Genomic DNA, 15,583 nt, shown 5'->3' with positions numbered 1-15,583 from the left:
AATTTATGAATAAATGATTCTAATGCATCCTAGTAAACAAAATACATACAGCTTAGAAGTAACTGAGAAGTAAATCTGGGAAGTTGTTAATACAAGTATGCACTTTGTCAGCAGTATTTTATAAATTATGGATGAAATATGTTACTACATTGAGTTCTATATTGTTTAATAAAGTGCCCCTATTATGGGTAATGAAATGTTCATATTTTGTTTATTTGAGTCCCTGAACAACAGGGTGACATGCATGCAAGGTCAAAAAACACTTTCATTGTCTTATAATATGCATTTATTTTTACCATACTTCTTCAACGACACATTTTTCCAAAATCCTCCTTTGCTTGACACTAATCTGCAGTGATTGGTCCGATTGGTCTCATTGTAATTTCATCATGCCTGTAATGCCTGATAAAGCTGAGTTTCTGAGTGCAGTGCTGCTTTGTGTACAGTGTTACCAGGGAAACAGCTATTTTTACTGCTCCAAAAGCAGCACCTAGTGGCAAAAAATAAATTAGCATTTTCATTCATATCGACAGAAAAAAACAACAAGTGGGAAGGCAAGTATGCTAATGTCTCATGTTGACATCAACATAAAATGGCTTGGGATTAGTTTTTAAAAACAAATAATTTCAATGATTCAGAGTGGACTCTTTCTTTTGAGAGACAATGGGTCTTATCATACATGGCGCAATGCGCGGCGCAAGTGTTTTTGCTAGTTTCACAGTTCTCATTTTCCCATCCTGCAATGCATTGTTTAAATGACAAATGCATTTGTGTGCCCATGGGCTTGCTGGTCTAAAAAAGAGGTGTGTTGGCACGTTGCTATTTTGAGGAACTAGAAATACCCTGCACCATAGATCTACTCAAACCTGATCTAAAGTCTGGCGCTGTCACGCGGCTGACGAGACGCAATATTGGCGCAAAAATTTGCAGGATGTTTTCATTCGCTTTAAGCTGTGTTACACACACTGCATAGCAAGGTAATTTTAAAAAATCCACAATAGGGGCAAAAAATTAAAAAATGAACACCTTTTACCAGAATTGTTTTATATTTATTTTTGAATTAAATTATCTCATATTTTTGGCAATATAATTTAGTTGTTTCTTAAAAATAATCGTTATTGGAACTGGAAGCAGAATTAATACAAGTGAATAAACAGACTGAGTCCCTGATCACAACTGTGCACTTTAGATTCCTAAAGAAGCTCCATGGAGGGCCCCTCACGCGGAAGAGTGGGACAAGATGACCATGCAGCAACTCTTTGACAAAATTTGTTGGACCAGGTACAGAGAATGGACCAATTAATATCAGGTATTGTAGTGGCATATTGGCTGTTGATGGCATATCTCTTCACCCACGGATTACTTGCAGCTCTGCTCGTCGCTTTGCCACTCTGTTCGTCAATGTGAACGTGACCTCCGAGCCCCATGAGGTGTCTGCTCTGTGGTTCCTTTGGTACATCAAGCAGTGTGGAGGCACCATGAGAATCTTCTCTACCACAAATGGGGGCCAGGTAAGCCTTTAAACAACAGATTAGCTTCAAGAAACTGTTGGCCTGTTGTGTAATGTTTGTATACTGTTATCTCGGTTGGTTATTTCTCTGTCGAAGACCAGAGTTAATTATATGCCAACTCCACGACATTAATGTTTTTGCAGCATGTTTGTGCATATCTCTATGGCTTTTTTACTGCACCAGTGCTTGTGTTTACAGTATAATTAACATCTGTGGGAGAGTGAGAGATTGGCAGGCCGAGGGAGTTAGAGATGGGGGGGGGGGGTTTAGTGTCCTCACTCAACAGCGTCTTTTTTTTTAAATATTGGCAGGCCAGGAAATCAGGTGATAGAAATAGTGATATAAATCAAGCTGTAGATGTTCAATCCAGTGGTCCTGCCAAGTCCAACAGTCATTGTCACTGTTCAGTCTGTACTCCTAATTTAGTTAACCACAGCTCTCAAAATGGGTATGTTGAAAGGCAAATAATGGACTTTCTGTGGAAGAAAGAGAAATGTTTTGCTGTTACAGGTAGAGAGGAAGGGTTACATAAAATTAAAGGAAGCGTTCACTTAGAAAATATTCAAACTGCATATTTATATATATTCATGTCAGACATGTCATGCCAGGTTTGATGTCTGTGATAGATTGTAGCTTTTTGTTCTCAACCAATACTTTATGACAGATACAATACAGTGTAGTTTTTTTTTGTGTGTGTTTGTTTATATTTTTGTAAATTTTTTATTTTTTTTGTTGCTTTGTGACACAATAACTAGATCATTATACAAGATTTTATTTAATATTTTAGTATATTAATATTACTATTTATTATAATTAAAGAAAATATCACTTGGTGCCATCTACTGGTAGACCTCACATTAAACAACCAGTAACAAAAAGTGAGAATAATGGTAAAACAGTATTGACCTTAAAACAAACTATCATTGTTTCTCCCAGTCATAATGTGTAAAGTATTCACTGTAATTTTTCAGTTAAGCCACTGCAATACTCCTTATAGGGGAGTATATTCAATTTGTTTATTAATCCATGATACTTTTTTTTTTATTATTTATTTGATTATAGTATATAATTATAGTATACACATCTCAAGAGAGGCTGCCTTGTGTCATACCCATTCATTCCTGTGTCACTGAACTGATTATGTAACAAACCAAAATAGTGGCCACTGTATCTGGGTCACATTTATAGCAGGATATTTCTAGCAAATGTGATGGTACACAAATAAAGCAAATACGAGTTTTGTTTTATTAAATTGATAACAACATGTTACGTCTTTGATCTTTAATTTCCTATGGAATGACATTGTCAATAAACTGTTCTGATCTGCCTGTTACTGCTCTTTAGCCTGTTTTATATTCTTAATGTGTCTGGTAAGATACGTGCACGGTGGGCAGTATTATACAACGCTGTCATAATTCTATCTCTGAGAGACAGAGACCCCTATTGGCGAATTAATGAATTGCAGTCCTTGTTTAAATGTGAGTGTTCATTTGTGTTAAACTGATCATTTCTGTTACATTTTAAAGTCTGGAAACTGTCCAATATGACAGGAGCGCAAGTTTGCCGGAGGTGCCAATCAGATCAGCGAGGCGATGGCGAGAGAGCTGGGTGACCGTGTGAAGCTGGGCAGAGCTGTCTACAGCATTGACCAGACTGGAGACCTGGTGGAGGTCAGGACCGTTAATGAGGAGATATACAAGGTGAGAATGTGCACAAATCTCTCCATGGCTGTGTCCTATTAGGCATGGACTATTAACATACTGCTTCCAGCATATTACAAAGTTTATAATGCATACTAATAATCAAAACATAGCATGGAAAAGAATGCAAAGCTAAGAAACAAATTGCACGTTTTTCCACTCTGTAAGTAGCAAATCATACCCCATATTTGCAAGTACAGAATTATTTATAATATACACACAATATACATACCACATAAATGGTAATATGGTAGTGTGCTAGTGACAGAGCTCCTTCTGAGTAAGTAGCACTTTAGATTATTTCATGCTAAAACAAATGTCCCACTTTTGGAGTATGTATCACCATGTATGTGTATAAGCTTGGTGGATTGTAATCAGTAAGCCACTCTTCATCCCTCTGTCCTGGCCACATCCTCTTTCCTGTGCTGAAAGCTTATTAAAGGCTGCTGTAGAGCTGCTTAAACCTCTGGGGAGGAACAGTGGGGACGACACTGGAACCACTATATTCAACTATATATATATATATATACACACTACTGTTCAAAATTGTGGGGTTTTGTAAGAATTCGCTTAGACAGACCAATACTCTGTGTATTATTAATATTTTACCATGCAATGTATTCGTGTTATGGCAAAGCAAATTGGTTCCATGCAATTTCAGAGAGGTTTTGATCTTTTGAATCCATTAAAACTCTTTTTGTTATATACAAAGGTAACAGAGACTGATGTGATTTCAGTGAAATCCATCAGATAGAAGGGACCTTTTAATGTGTGGCATTCCCAAAAAAATCACTTTAAATACGTTGTTAATGGACACAGTGCTGATGATTTCTAGGGTTTGATCATGCCTCCTATAACTTACTGAAATAGTCCTTTTAACACTTAACTATCTGAAATGATGATGAATTAGCAAAATAGGTCTTTTTTTATGGATTTTCTTTTTCTCTCTTCTTGTAGGCCAAATATGTTATACTTGCCATACCACCAAGCCTGAACTTAAAAATCCATTTCAACCCTGAACTACCGCCTCTGAGGAACCAGCTCATTCACAGAGTCCCCATGGGCTCCGTCATCAAGTGCATGGTGTACTACAAAGAGAACTTCTGGAGGAAGAAGGGTCTGTATCACTTGTCCACTTTCCACTACATAAATCACTTGAAAGCCAATTACAAAAGAATCTTGGGACTGAAGTGGCATTGACTATTGAAATAAATCTGAAACAAGCTTAATAGATAAATATGATATCGAATATGATATAAAAATAATATAAAAGCACATTCAATGATTCATAAAAACAAAAAGAATAAAAGGAAAACTGAAGATATAGAAATAAAAGCTCATTCAAAATATTATTAAAAACTATGTATGTAAACAATGCTAACACTGGCTATGACGTGTGTTTGCTAACCCAGGTTATTTTGTTTTTTTCAGGATACTGTGGCACCATGGTGATTGAGGAGGAGGAAGCACCTATTGGTCTCACTCTTGACGACACTAAGCCTGATGGGTCTGTGCCTGCTATAATGGGGTAAATAAAGCACTGAGCTTTCTATCATAGGATGAACATAAATGACTAAAAATATAAATGAGATCCTTCTCTTTACAGTTTCATCCTGGCACGAAAATGCAGGAAATTAGCCGGCCTGACGAAAGAGGAGAGGTAGATATGTAAACTGTCACTGCACCTGTGCACACTTTGTGCTGAAATGCTTATTCTTACCAGAATGTTGCCAATCATTTCAGAAAGAGAAGGATCTGTGAGATTTATGCTCGTGTGCTTGGCTCAGAAGAAGCATTAAATGTGAGTCTTCATGACCAGTCACAGATCTCTGTTATCCTCTAGTCTTATCATTTTTAATAACTTTTCATGCTTTGTTTTTGTGGTGGTGTCTCCTTTAGCCTGTGCACTATGAGGAGAAAAACTGGTGTGAGGAAGAGTACTCTGGTGGCTGCTACACGGCCTACTTCCCCCCTGGTATCATGACACAGTATGGCAGGTTAGTGCACCTCCAGATGGTTCGACAGTATGCTAGCCTGATGGATTGACACGAGAAGTGACCGTTTGTCTCTGTTTTAGGGTTCTGAGGGAGCCGGTGGGCAGGCTGTACTTTGCAGGAACTGAAACGGCCACAGAGTGGAGCGGTTACATGGAGGGGGCCGTGCAAGCTGGAGAGAGAGCCAGTAGAGAGGTGATACTAAGATCCAAGAAAAAAAACATTTCTGCCCAAACTTGCTGTTTCAACAGGAAATATATCAATGCAGGAAACAAAAAGCTCTCGAGTTTGAAAATCTGTCATTGAATTCCATTATTTGCATGTTCAATAGGATCTATCTAAACCATCTATTTAACAACGTGTCGCAATCTGTTTAGTTCTACTTCATTTTTTGCATATATTCATGCTTCATTTTCTATTTCCAACACATCTGTCAGTACTTGGATTCTTATGCATAATTGTGTTGGATTGTTTTATTACCACAAGGGTTTCTCGTATCTGTATTAGCTTGTCCTAATTTAGCTCTTGTTTGTACAAAGGTTTAGGGGTCACTTTTTGTCATTTGCTCTAAATGCTTTTCATGTAAATGTTAATTTCTGATTTTAAATATTGCCATCTGTTACTTAAAGGAAAAACTCAAAATGCCGTATGCTTTTCTTTTCCAGATTTTGTGTGCAATGGGAAAACTCCATGCGAGTCAGATCTGGCAGTCAGAGCCTGAATCATTGGTAAAAAAAAATTGCACTTTTGAATGCACTTAAGAAACATGTTTTCATTAAATCCATAAATATAATTCCGTTTTGGATCTCAAACAAATTCTACACTGAACACTTTTCCCCAGGATGTCCCGGCCCGGCCATTTGTCACCACATTCTGGGAAAGGAACTTGCCATCGGTTGGGGGATTCTTTAAATTCATGGGCGTGTCCTCCTTCCTGGGTCTGGCCACAGCAGCAGGACTGGTCGCTTACAAGAAGGGGCTCCTCCCACTTTCTCCACCTGTTCTCTGAGCTGGCCTTGTGATTGTGGCGTTTACTCACCTGATCACGGTCATAACGCTGCCTCGGTGTGTGGCATGGTTACTTAGATGAGAATTGACATACAATTGCTCAGTCATAGTTAAAAATTAACCAAGTGATTATTATGGAATAATGAGTAGCTACTAATTGTTAATGTGGGAATTTTTGCCCTGTCAAAGAGTTCACTAGCCACATTAAAGGAACCGAACGTGTGACATTCCACAACCATTCATTATGTCTGTGAGAGCGTGTGTGTTTTTCACCAGTCTTATTGATTACCTCTGCTAATTTCAGGTGCTGTTCTCAGGAACTCGTTAATTAACCTTCTGAAATATTGAAGTTAACATTACAGAGATTAGATTAGCATTTAGCAATGCATTTTATGGTACTCTATAACAGAGACTTTGAGAATATCTTCTCTAGATCACTACACAACACAACACAGAAGCTGTATTAGCTTCAGCACAATTCACTATATCATTTGTGAGAGAAGCAGAGGCTGTTCATATCACATGCATTATTGATTCTCAACATACAGTGTTACACAACAATTAGTACATACTGGCTTTATGTGTCTGTTAGTATAACGAAGTGAAGTCTATCAGTCGTAGAGACCTGATTTGAAGGTTGTCCCAGTGTTTTATATAATTTCTAAAAGCTGCTGTGTGATTGAATCATATATGAAAGCATTTGAATGTACTTTTACATCGTCAATGTTTTTCATGTATACTTGAAATATAAATTTGTTTTCAACCATCCATTGTTTAATAGTTCTCCAATTCCATATATTATTAATAGTAAAATAAAAATGATAAAATGTAATTAAATGTTAATTTGGAGAGAAATGTAAAACCTGTTTATCTCAATGGTTTGACTTTTTCTTTTTTTCCCTCATCTATCAATCTTGAGATAGATAGATAGATAGATAGATAGATAGATAGATAGATAGATAGATAGTGTCCCTCACCTTCATAGTAGTAACCTGTGCAATATTATTTACAGAGTAATTATACCATCATGTATGATGATTTATTAAAGTATATGGCATTCATACACTCTTATATATATAATTGCAATTAATTGAAAAGGTCATGCAGCCCCATACAGATTAGAAAATAAAATGTATTATGTGTGTAAACCTGAAGTGTGTACATTTTGTTGTTCCAAAGATGCATTGTAACTGTTGTTTGTGGTGCCTTAATCTGATGTAGTATTCCTCATTTCTCAAGTGCCTCTGTGCTGATGAGCTTCTCCAGTCTTGAACATTGTCTCTGGGTCAGTCACCGGCTGCTTTAGGTGATGCTTTCTAAAAACGAGCTCCTTTCACAAGAGTTAGAAACAGCATTTTTGGTCAGAGCTTTGTGAAGCTCTTTGACTGATAAATCTGCATTGAAGCACCATTCAAAAACCCACAGTCATCAGCATACAATGGAAGGCTTTCACAACTGCTTCCTGAAGGAGCCACAGATGATCCAGGACTGACAGAATCAGAGGCTCCTGACTGTTGACTAATGTTTGATAAGAAAGCTTTCTATCTGTGACCTACATCTTTGGTTAGAATCTGGTCCACTGTGAACTTGTAATGATGTGGTGACACTTTTGTCCTGACATGTTGTATTTGCTGTAACTCCTCCACCTGGTGTGCTAGTGAATTGTGCCTCTGTGTGTGTTCTGATAATGCTTTTCCGAAACCACATAACATGGCCCTGTTTACCTAAAATATGTCGTTGCCTGCTTCAGTTTGCATAGCTGCCCTGCTTCGATCAAGCCCCTTTTGTGTGTGAGTATCACAATGTCCAATGGTCCAGTCTTGTAATTGCATTATTTGATCTCTTTGTATAAATTCCACGACTGATAATAAAAGTGTGTGATTTACCACCAGACCATGCATATGCCGTTCTTTTGTTATTGGGATAATTGCTATGTTCTCATCTGAATTACTCCCCTTTAAAGTCACAAGCTTCTTGATTAGTGTGATGTCCTCCTTCAGGGTAAAAAGCAGATGAGGCTCTTCCAGCAGAGATGAGCTCATTTCCACCACAGCAGGACATGAACTTATCCACTGATTTAAGTTCCTTGGGTTACATATGGAAATACAAGTTAATAGGCAATGCACTTCCTTTTTTAACATCTAACAAACTGTTACAACGTTTGCGATAGATAGATAGATAGATAGATAGATAGATAGATAGATAGATAGATAGAATCTTCACCACTTATTTTGACCCTTAGAGGGTGCCAATGTCTCACAGTCATAACTAAAATTGTACCTACCCCCCCATGTGTGTTTCTGTCTTTCTTTTATATTATGACTATTGTTAAAAATGCTTAAAGAAATATTTGTTGTTTTCTTCAGGCAAAGAACTTTTTTGAGCACGTGCTGAAAATTGCCTTCATTCGAGTGTGTCCTTTGTCTCGTTTCGGCAAGGAAATGCAGATTATCAATGGCCATATGAATAGAAAATCGAATAATATTTGCTCTATGAAAACACTGATAAGCGAGAAATTAGGAAACGAGATATTCGCCTCGCCAATCTGCCAAATGTTATCGCTTCGTCGTCACTCCCTACAATGTCTCTCACCGTCACAGCTAAGAAAGTTCAAAAGGAGCGAAGCATCAGTGTTGTGTAGCGATAAGGGATGCTGCTGCGCCTAATGATACTTTGAAGTTGTGAATGCTGAAAATGGGTTGAAGTGCAGAGGGGGGGTGGAGGGGATGAATATATTTGTGCGATAAAGCACTGGATAAGACTCTCCTCCAGAATGGAAAGGAGAGAGAAAAACAGAAGCTGCAACACCAAATATCATCAAACGGGGGAGAGCAAATCCCACATAAAAGGAGTAAGAAAATTTCCCGGAAGACACAATTTAGAGATGACCTGGGGTCCTTATAAGAATTTAGCCTTCATGCTAAACTGTTATTTGCTACTGTATTAAGGAATAAGGTACGAGGCGCTGTATAATTTCTTCAGAGAAAAGCCTGAAACCCCTTCAGCTGTGACTATTGTGTGTCTATTCGGGATTGTGGGAAATTATAAGCAAGATGCATTAAAAAATGACCAGACAAAGACATAAAATTATGTCATTAATGACTCACCCTCATGTCGTTCCAAACCCGTAAGACCTCCGTTAATCTTCTGAACACAGACTACCTTGAAGATCTTTTTCTTACCTTTCTGGACATGGACAGTATACCGTGCACACATTGTTAATGGAGGGACTGAGAGCTCTCGGACTAAATCTAAAATATCTTAAACTGTGTTCAGAAGATGAACGGAGGTCTCACGGGCTCTGAACGACATGAGGGTGAGTCATTAATGACATAATTTTAATATTTGGGTGAACTAACCCTTTAAAGGATGTTACAAAAGCACGAGCATCATTGAAGCATTTTGAGTCTTGCAGCCTATATCTCATAGATATATAATTAAATAAATACTGTAGTTCTTCTGACTCTGATTGGATGGGAAATGTTCTGTGACCGACTTTGTATAAATTGATGTACTGCAAAGACTACTGTTCTGCTAATTTATTATTTGCTGTTGGAATAACAGTTTTTATTATTATTATTAATGATTAATGCAACTATTTGACATACTATTTGATCAGTACTAACTGAACTGATGCTGAGATTGCTGATTAGTTCTCTTGATGTCTTGGAGGGCTTCTAAAAAAGTTTGAAAAACTTAGAATTAGAGTGATCTTCGAGAGTTCATATCAGTGGAAATGCTCTGAATTCTGCCACCATCTTTTTAACAGCATTCACAATTGAGTCATGCATTATTTATTTGCTGAATAAGTAGGCAAATGTCGGCCATTCAAGGTCTATTAAAGTTCAATTGTATGTTCAGTGGATTGATTTTATTTAGGCAGTGAATTTAATTTAGGACCGTGAGAGACCACAAACCAGCGTCTGATTGAATTGAGACTGTTCATTTTTAATGCCTCTCACGTCCTGATTGACCGGAGAATGTAAAACTTGCCTCTAGCATTCAAATGATGTACTAATCTTTTGTGCTGGAATAAGATCTCCCAGCTAGGTGAGTCTCTTTGAGGATGAATCCTCTGTTTGTTTGTGTGCATGGGTTAGGCACATATGAATATTTAGAGCCTTAAAAGTGCTGTCTAAATGTCCCACTGCTGAACATTAGGACATTTACCATCTGCTGTTGGATCAAATCGTGTGCTGTTTGCCGAGATAAATGGATGATATCACACTAAATGTTGTGTTTCAGTTCATCTTTTCAATGGCTCCTAGATTATCCATACATGCCCCACAACATACTGTATATGACGCCATTTGAGTATGAATTATTTTCATCAAGTATGGAGTGAAAGATTCTGTTTTCATTCGTTTAAGCGATATGATCAAACTTGTGTCGTAAATCCAATTCAACTTTAAACTAAAAAGTCTCAAAGAGGTATTTGGTAGACTTCAAATTCTCTTTCAGCTCCATTTTCTTCTTGATCTATGCTTGTACAATTTTTGTTCTGAAATGTAACAAGAGTATTTTAGGGCTTTGTGAGGAACAGGGCTAAGTATTAGTCAACAAGTGGTTTTAACCCATAGATATGGAGTAAAAGCCGCAACACTTAGAAATTGACTGAAATTTGGATTTAATTTAATCTTTACAGTAAAATGCAGAATCATGTATGTACGTACATACTGTTTATACATAAAGAAAAATCAAACCACCTGTTTCTCATACTATAATAAATAAATCAATAGGGATTTTTCAATTAAACACATTTTGCCATACTTAATTAATTCAATAATTAAATAACTAAATAAATCGTACGGCAAATACGCTTTATCCCTGGTTCATGGTTGGATACTGTACAGTCCATTCTGCTGGATATACACTGAAGGCATGCTTTAAGTCACATTATTGCTGGGCTAATTAAGTCTTTCATATTTGGTGTCTCCAGAGTGATTCTGAATGAAAGAGGCAAACAAAGGAGGTCGAATGTGACGTGCAAATAATTTGGCCCATAATGAAAATGTGAGTTCTATAATAAAGAAAACAGAAGCTCAGGCACTGGACGAACCCACTGGGGAAAGGGTCAGCAGTTCCACAGACAAACTGAGATGCTGCTTTAGAATAAAGTGTGTCAAAAGAAGCTAGCACTAGGAGGGTACCTGCTCATTCATTTTTGTCTTATATGTTATCATATTAACCAGAAGACTCTTATAGACAACATTAATTCATAATGTTCTGTCATTGTTTTTCCCACTGTTTTCTAGTTTTATTTTAAATTATTGTTCTGGGTCATTTACAAATTAAATGCGCTATAGTTTCTTGATTTGAATGTGTCCACAAGTTAAAACTGGGGCAGCAATTCATTGTGTATCCGTTACACATATGTTTGAGCAAGTCTTAAGCGGCTCACTGACAGATGAGAGCTGTGAGTGGGAGTTTAGAAGTGACAAGACAGATAGAGATGTGTGAAGGCAGCACCAGTGAGGAGTTAATCACAAGCACAGTGTGAGTTCAGACAGCTGAACATTGGCCAGCGGCTGCAGGGGGGATCCTCACTTCTTCCCTGGACTTGCTATCATGAGTCTGCATCTATATAACAGAGATGTTGCCAGAATCTGTCAGAACAGCAGGCCATAGCAACATGACCATACACACAAGAAATCATGTTCACATACAAACACTGAATGCAAAGACAGAAATCAAATAATATTTATAATCTATATGAGAAAACAAAGGGTTAGTTCCAAAAAAAGTTTTACTGACCCTCAAAGCATCCAAAGTACCATGTAAGGCACATTTTATTATGAATGTGCTTGCTTTATTTGAATACTTTTGGACTGTTGAACAAAAAACACCTGCTTACTCCTATTCTAACGCTTGGAAGAGCAAGGGTACTTTATAATACACACCCGATTCCAAATAAGTTGGAACACTGTACAAATTGTGAGTAAAAAAGGAATGGAATAATTTACAAATCTCATAAACTTATATTTTATTCAGAATACAATATAGATAACATATTAAATGTTGAAAGTTTGACATTTTGAAATGTCATGCCAAATATTGGCTAATTTTGGGTTTCATGAGAGCTACACATTCCAAAAAGTTGGGACAGGTAGCAATAAGAGGCCAGAAAAGTTAAATGTAAATATAAAGAACAGATGGAGGACCAATTTGCAACTTATTGGGTCAATTGGCAACATGATTGGGTATAAAAATAGCCTCTCAGAGTGGCAGTGTCTCTCAGAAGTCAAGATGGGCAGAGGATCACCAATTGCCACAATGCTGCGGCGAAAAATAGTGGAGCAATATCAGAAAGGAGTCTCTCAGACAAAAATTGCAAAGAGTTTGAAGTTATCATCTACAGTGCATAATATCATCCTGGAACAATCTCTGTGTGTAAGGGTCAAGGCCGGTAAACCATACTGGAAGCCCGTGATCTTCAGGCCCTTGGAAGGCACTGCATCACATACATGAATTCTACTGTAATGGAAATCACAACATGGGCTCAGGGATACTTACAGAAAGCATTGTCGGTGAACACAATCCACCATGCCATTCGCCGTTGCTGGCTAAAACTCTATATGTCAAAAAAGAAGCCATATCTAAACATGATCCAGAAGTGCAGGAATTTTCTCTGGGCCAAGGCTCATTTTAAATGGACTGTGGCAAAGTTGAAAACTGTTCTGTGGTCAGACAAATCAAAATTTGAAGTTCTTTTTGGAAAACTGGGATGCCATGTCATCCGGACTAAAGAGGACAAGGACAACCCAAGTTGTTATCAGCACTCAGTTCAGAACCCTGCATCTCTGATGGTATGGGGTTGCATGAGTGAGTGTGGCATGGGCAACTTACACATCTGTAAAGGCACCATCAATGCTGAAAGGTATATTCAAGTTCTAGGACAACATGCTCCCATCCAGACATTGTCTCTTTCATGGAAGACCTTGCATTTTCCAACATGACAACGCCAGACCACATACTGCATCAATTACAACATCATGGCTGCGTTGAAGAAGGATTCAGGTACTGAAATGGCCAGCCTGCAGTCCAGATCTTTCACCCATAGAAAATATTTGGTGTATCATAAAAAGCAAGTTGTGACAAAGAAGACCTAAGACAGTTGAGCAACTAGACGCCTGTATTAGATAAGAATGGGACAACATTCCTATTCCTAAACTTGAGCAACTTGTCTACTCAGTCCCCAGTTACAAATGATGGTGGCTTCTCTCGCTCCTGACAGAACGGTGTTTTCATGTTTTTTTGTCTTGTGAGTTGCGTCTACTTGTATTTAAGTGCACACACAGCTGTGAGTTTCTGCTGGATGTCAGCAGAACCACATTTTTAGAGTTAAACTCTGTGCACGCCGAAGAGCTGCAGGGCCTCGGTCTGCTCCAGAGGCCTTCATCATCACCGACCCCTACTACTGCATCTCGCCCACAGCAGAGGTGCCACAAGCATCAAGCATCAAGCACAAGTGGATGTATATGGGCTTGGCTAAATGCTAACCCACACAAGCCAGCTATCCCCACCAATGTACTGGCTAACATATGCTCTTTGGACAATAAACTAGACTACCTCCGATTACTACGTTCAACTCAGAGGACTGTAAGAGACTGCTGTGTTTTTGTGTTCATGGAAACATGGCTTAGCAACAGCATTCCAGATGGCGCTATTCAGCTCAATCAGCTGACATGCTATCGAGCGGTGCTGCGATGCTGTCGTGTTCTGCAAAAAATGCTCACCCCTGGTGGAGTTTATGATTATTAAGTACCAGCCATTTCTGTTTACATTGCCCCGAACAACAACAACAGCAACAGGAACAATGCACTAAATGAACTTTACCAGCACATCAGTGAGCAGCAGCTGGCGTTGTATTCTGAATAAAATATTGAAATTTTAAACTTCCACATCATTGCATTCTGTTTTTATTCACAATTTGTACAGTGTCCCAACTTTTTTCGAATTGGGTTTATAAAACTCTGATTGGATTTGTCTGAAAGAAGAAAGTAATATAATGTATATGTAATATATACATATAATGTTCTTTAAAATGCTTTTCATGGTAAGAAAGAGCAAAAGTTTTTTTTCTGCATACATTTTTTTTTTTTTTTTTAAATGGATAAACATACTGTAGCTACTTGCCGTTTCAACCATTTTGCATTTGTGCTCAGAATAGAAAAAAGTATCATCTGTGAATTCTCATATTTAGTAGTAATCATCTATGCGTGACATACTGCACAATAGGCTATGATTAGCTTTCATTATTGGAATGCATTTCATTGAAACATGTGTCCCCACAGTTTAAACTTTCTCAAATGCATCAGAACTCTTGTGGCTGCTAATGTGTCACATATGCACCTGTCTGCCATCTGCAATAATTTGTTTGATGTCGAATTAGTGAGTAAAGCTTAGAGCTAGCAAGTAGAACAATGGTTTTTCAGTTTTTTACTTATGCACAGTAAGTTGATTTGATTTTAGTGTTTGCTAAGGTGGCTCAGTGCACAACACAAAGAAACAAGTCACAACACAACGGAAACATCCTAATGAAAAAAAAATATATGGTAATATACTGCAAAATGCAATATATTACATAATACATTTCCATATATTGGAAACTAGTGTTTATATTTTTCAATATACATTTATATATGTACACTTTGTAAGATATTTGAAGTAAAATATCCAAAAAATCACTAGGCTAGTGTTATATATTTTGTCCAGCTGATTACTAACAATATCTCTAATGTTTTCAACTGCTTGTAAATCATGAGAAAATTCCCATTCTAAACAGTGACACAGGGCAGTGCAGTCGCCTGTCAATGACGTTAGTTACCCTTTGTTTCCGCCTTTACTGACGTAGAAACCACATGATATTTGTATTATGGACTAATGCGGAAGTAGCTTTGCGACAAACTTCAACTAGAAAGAGATGCCGATCTCGCTTGTGTTTTACTCGACAGGTGAGTTGTTTTGATTCGTATCTTTACAGAAAACGTATGCTATTATAACGATCAACAAGATTAGTATTATGGGGCATAGACGCCAAACGCAGGGCATCGCATCTCTAGACCCGCACGAGGACGCGTCTGATGCATAGTCTGATCCTGTCTTTGCATTGACTTTGTATGTAATCTACTCGCGCAAATTGTTGAACTCGCGTTAAATCCATGATTTATCTTTCCGTCTGCGGTTGGGTAGAAGACAACGAATCCCATCATTCCACGCTCCTTCTTAGCTTCATCAAACCACGCGATTGTTATTGTTTGGAAGTGCGCCCTCTAGTGGCAGGTCATACAACCTGTACCTTTAATTAACCCTTGCATTGAGTTCCTCAATGAGGTTAAAATTATATTAGATACACCAGTATAGATCAGAG

The 15,583-nt window shown here is 37.8% G+C and overlaps 1 protein-coding gene across 1 annotated transcript in view; it reads left to right on the top strand.

Moving 5' to 3' along the window:
* The window catches only part of mao (monoamine oxidase), a 30,487-nt gene extending 22,381 nt beyond the window's left edge, over positions 1-8,106 (top strand). Inside the window, exons 5-15 of the mRNA XM_052565735.1 lie at positions 1,190-1,281; positions 1,370-1,511; positions 3,062-3,211; positions 4,169-4,328; positions 4,643-4,739; positions 4,818-4,871; positions 4,955-5,012; positions 5,111-5,208; positions 5,289-5,400; positions 5,871-5,933; positions 6,047-8,106. Coding sequence (XP_052421695.1) covers positions 1,190-1,281; positions 1,370-1,511; positions 3,062-3,211; positions 4,169-4,328; positions 4,643-4,739; positions 4,818-4,871; positions 4,955-5,012; positions 5,111-5,208; positions 5,289-5,400; positions 5,871-5,933; positions 6,047-6,214 — 1,194 coding nt within the window. The 3' untranslated portion in view covers positions 6,215-8,106. The remainder of the gene's footprint in view (positions 1-1,189; positions 1,282-1,369; positions 1,512-3,061; positions 3,212-4,168; positions 4,329-4,642; positions 4,740-4,817; positions 4,872-4,954; positions 5,013-5,110; positions 5,209-5,288; positions 5,401-5,870; positions 5,934-6,046) is intronic.
* The last annotated feature ends 7,477 nt before the right edge of the window (positions 8,107-15,583 follow it).

The sequence above is a fragment of the Carassius gibelio genome, chromosome B9, assembly GCF_023724105.1.
Source record: "Carassius gibelio isolate Cgi1373 ecotype wild population from Czech Republic chromosome B9, carGib1.2-hapl.c, whole genome shotgun sequence".
Classification (NCBI taxonomy): domain Eukaryota; kingdom Metazoa; phylum Chordata; class Actinopteri; order Cypriniformes; family Cyprinidae; genus Carassius; species Carassius gibelio.
The sequence above is the reverse complement of the archived record's forward strand: the minus strand, read 5'-3'. Positions and strand labels throughout refer to the sequence as shown.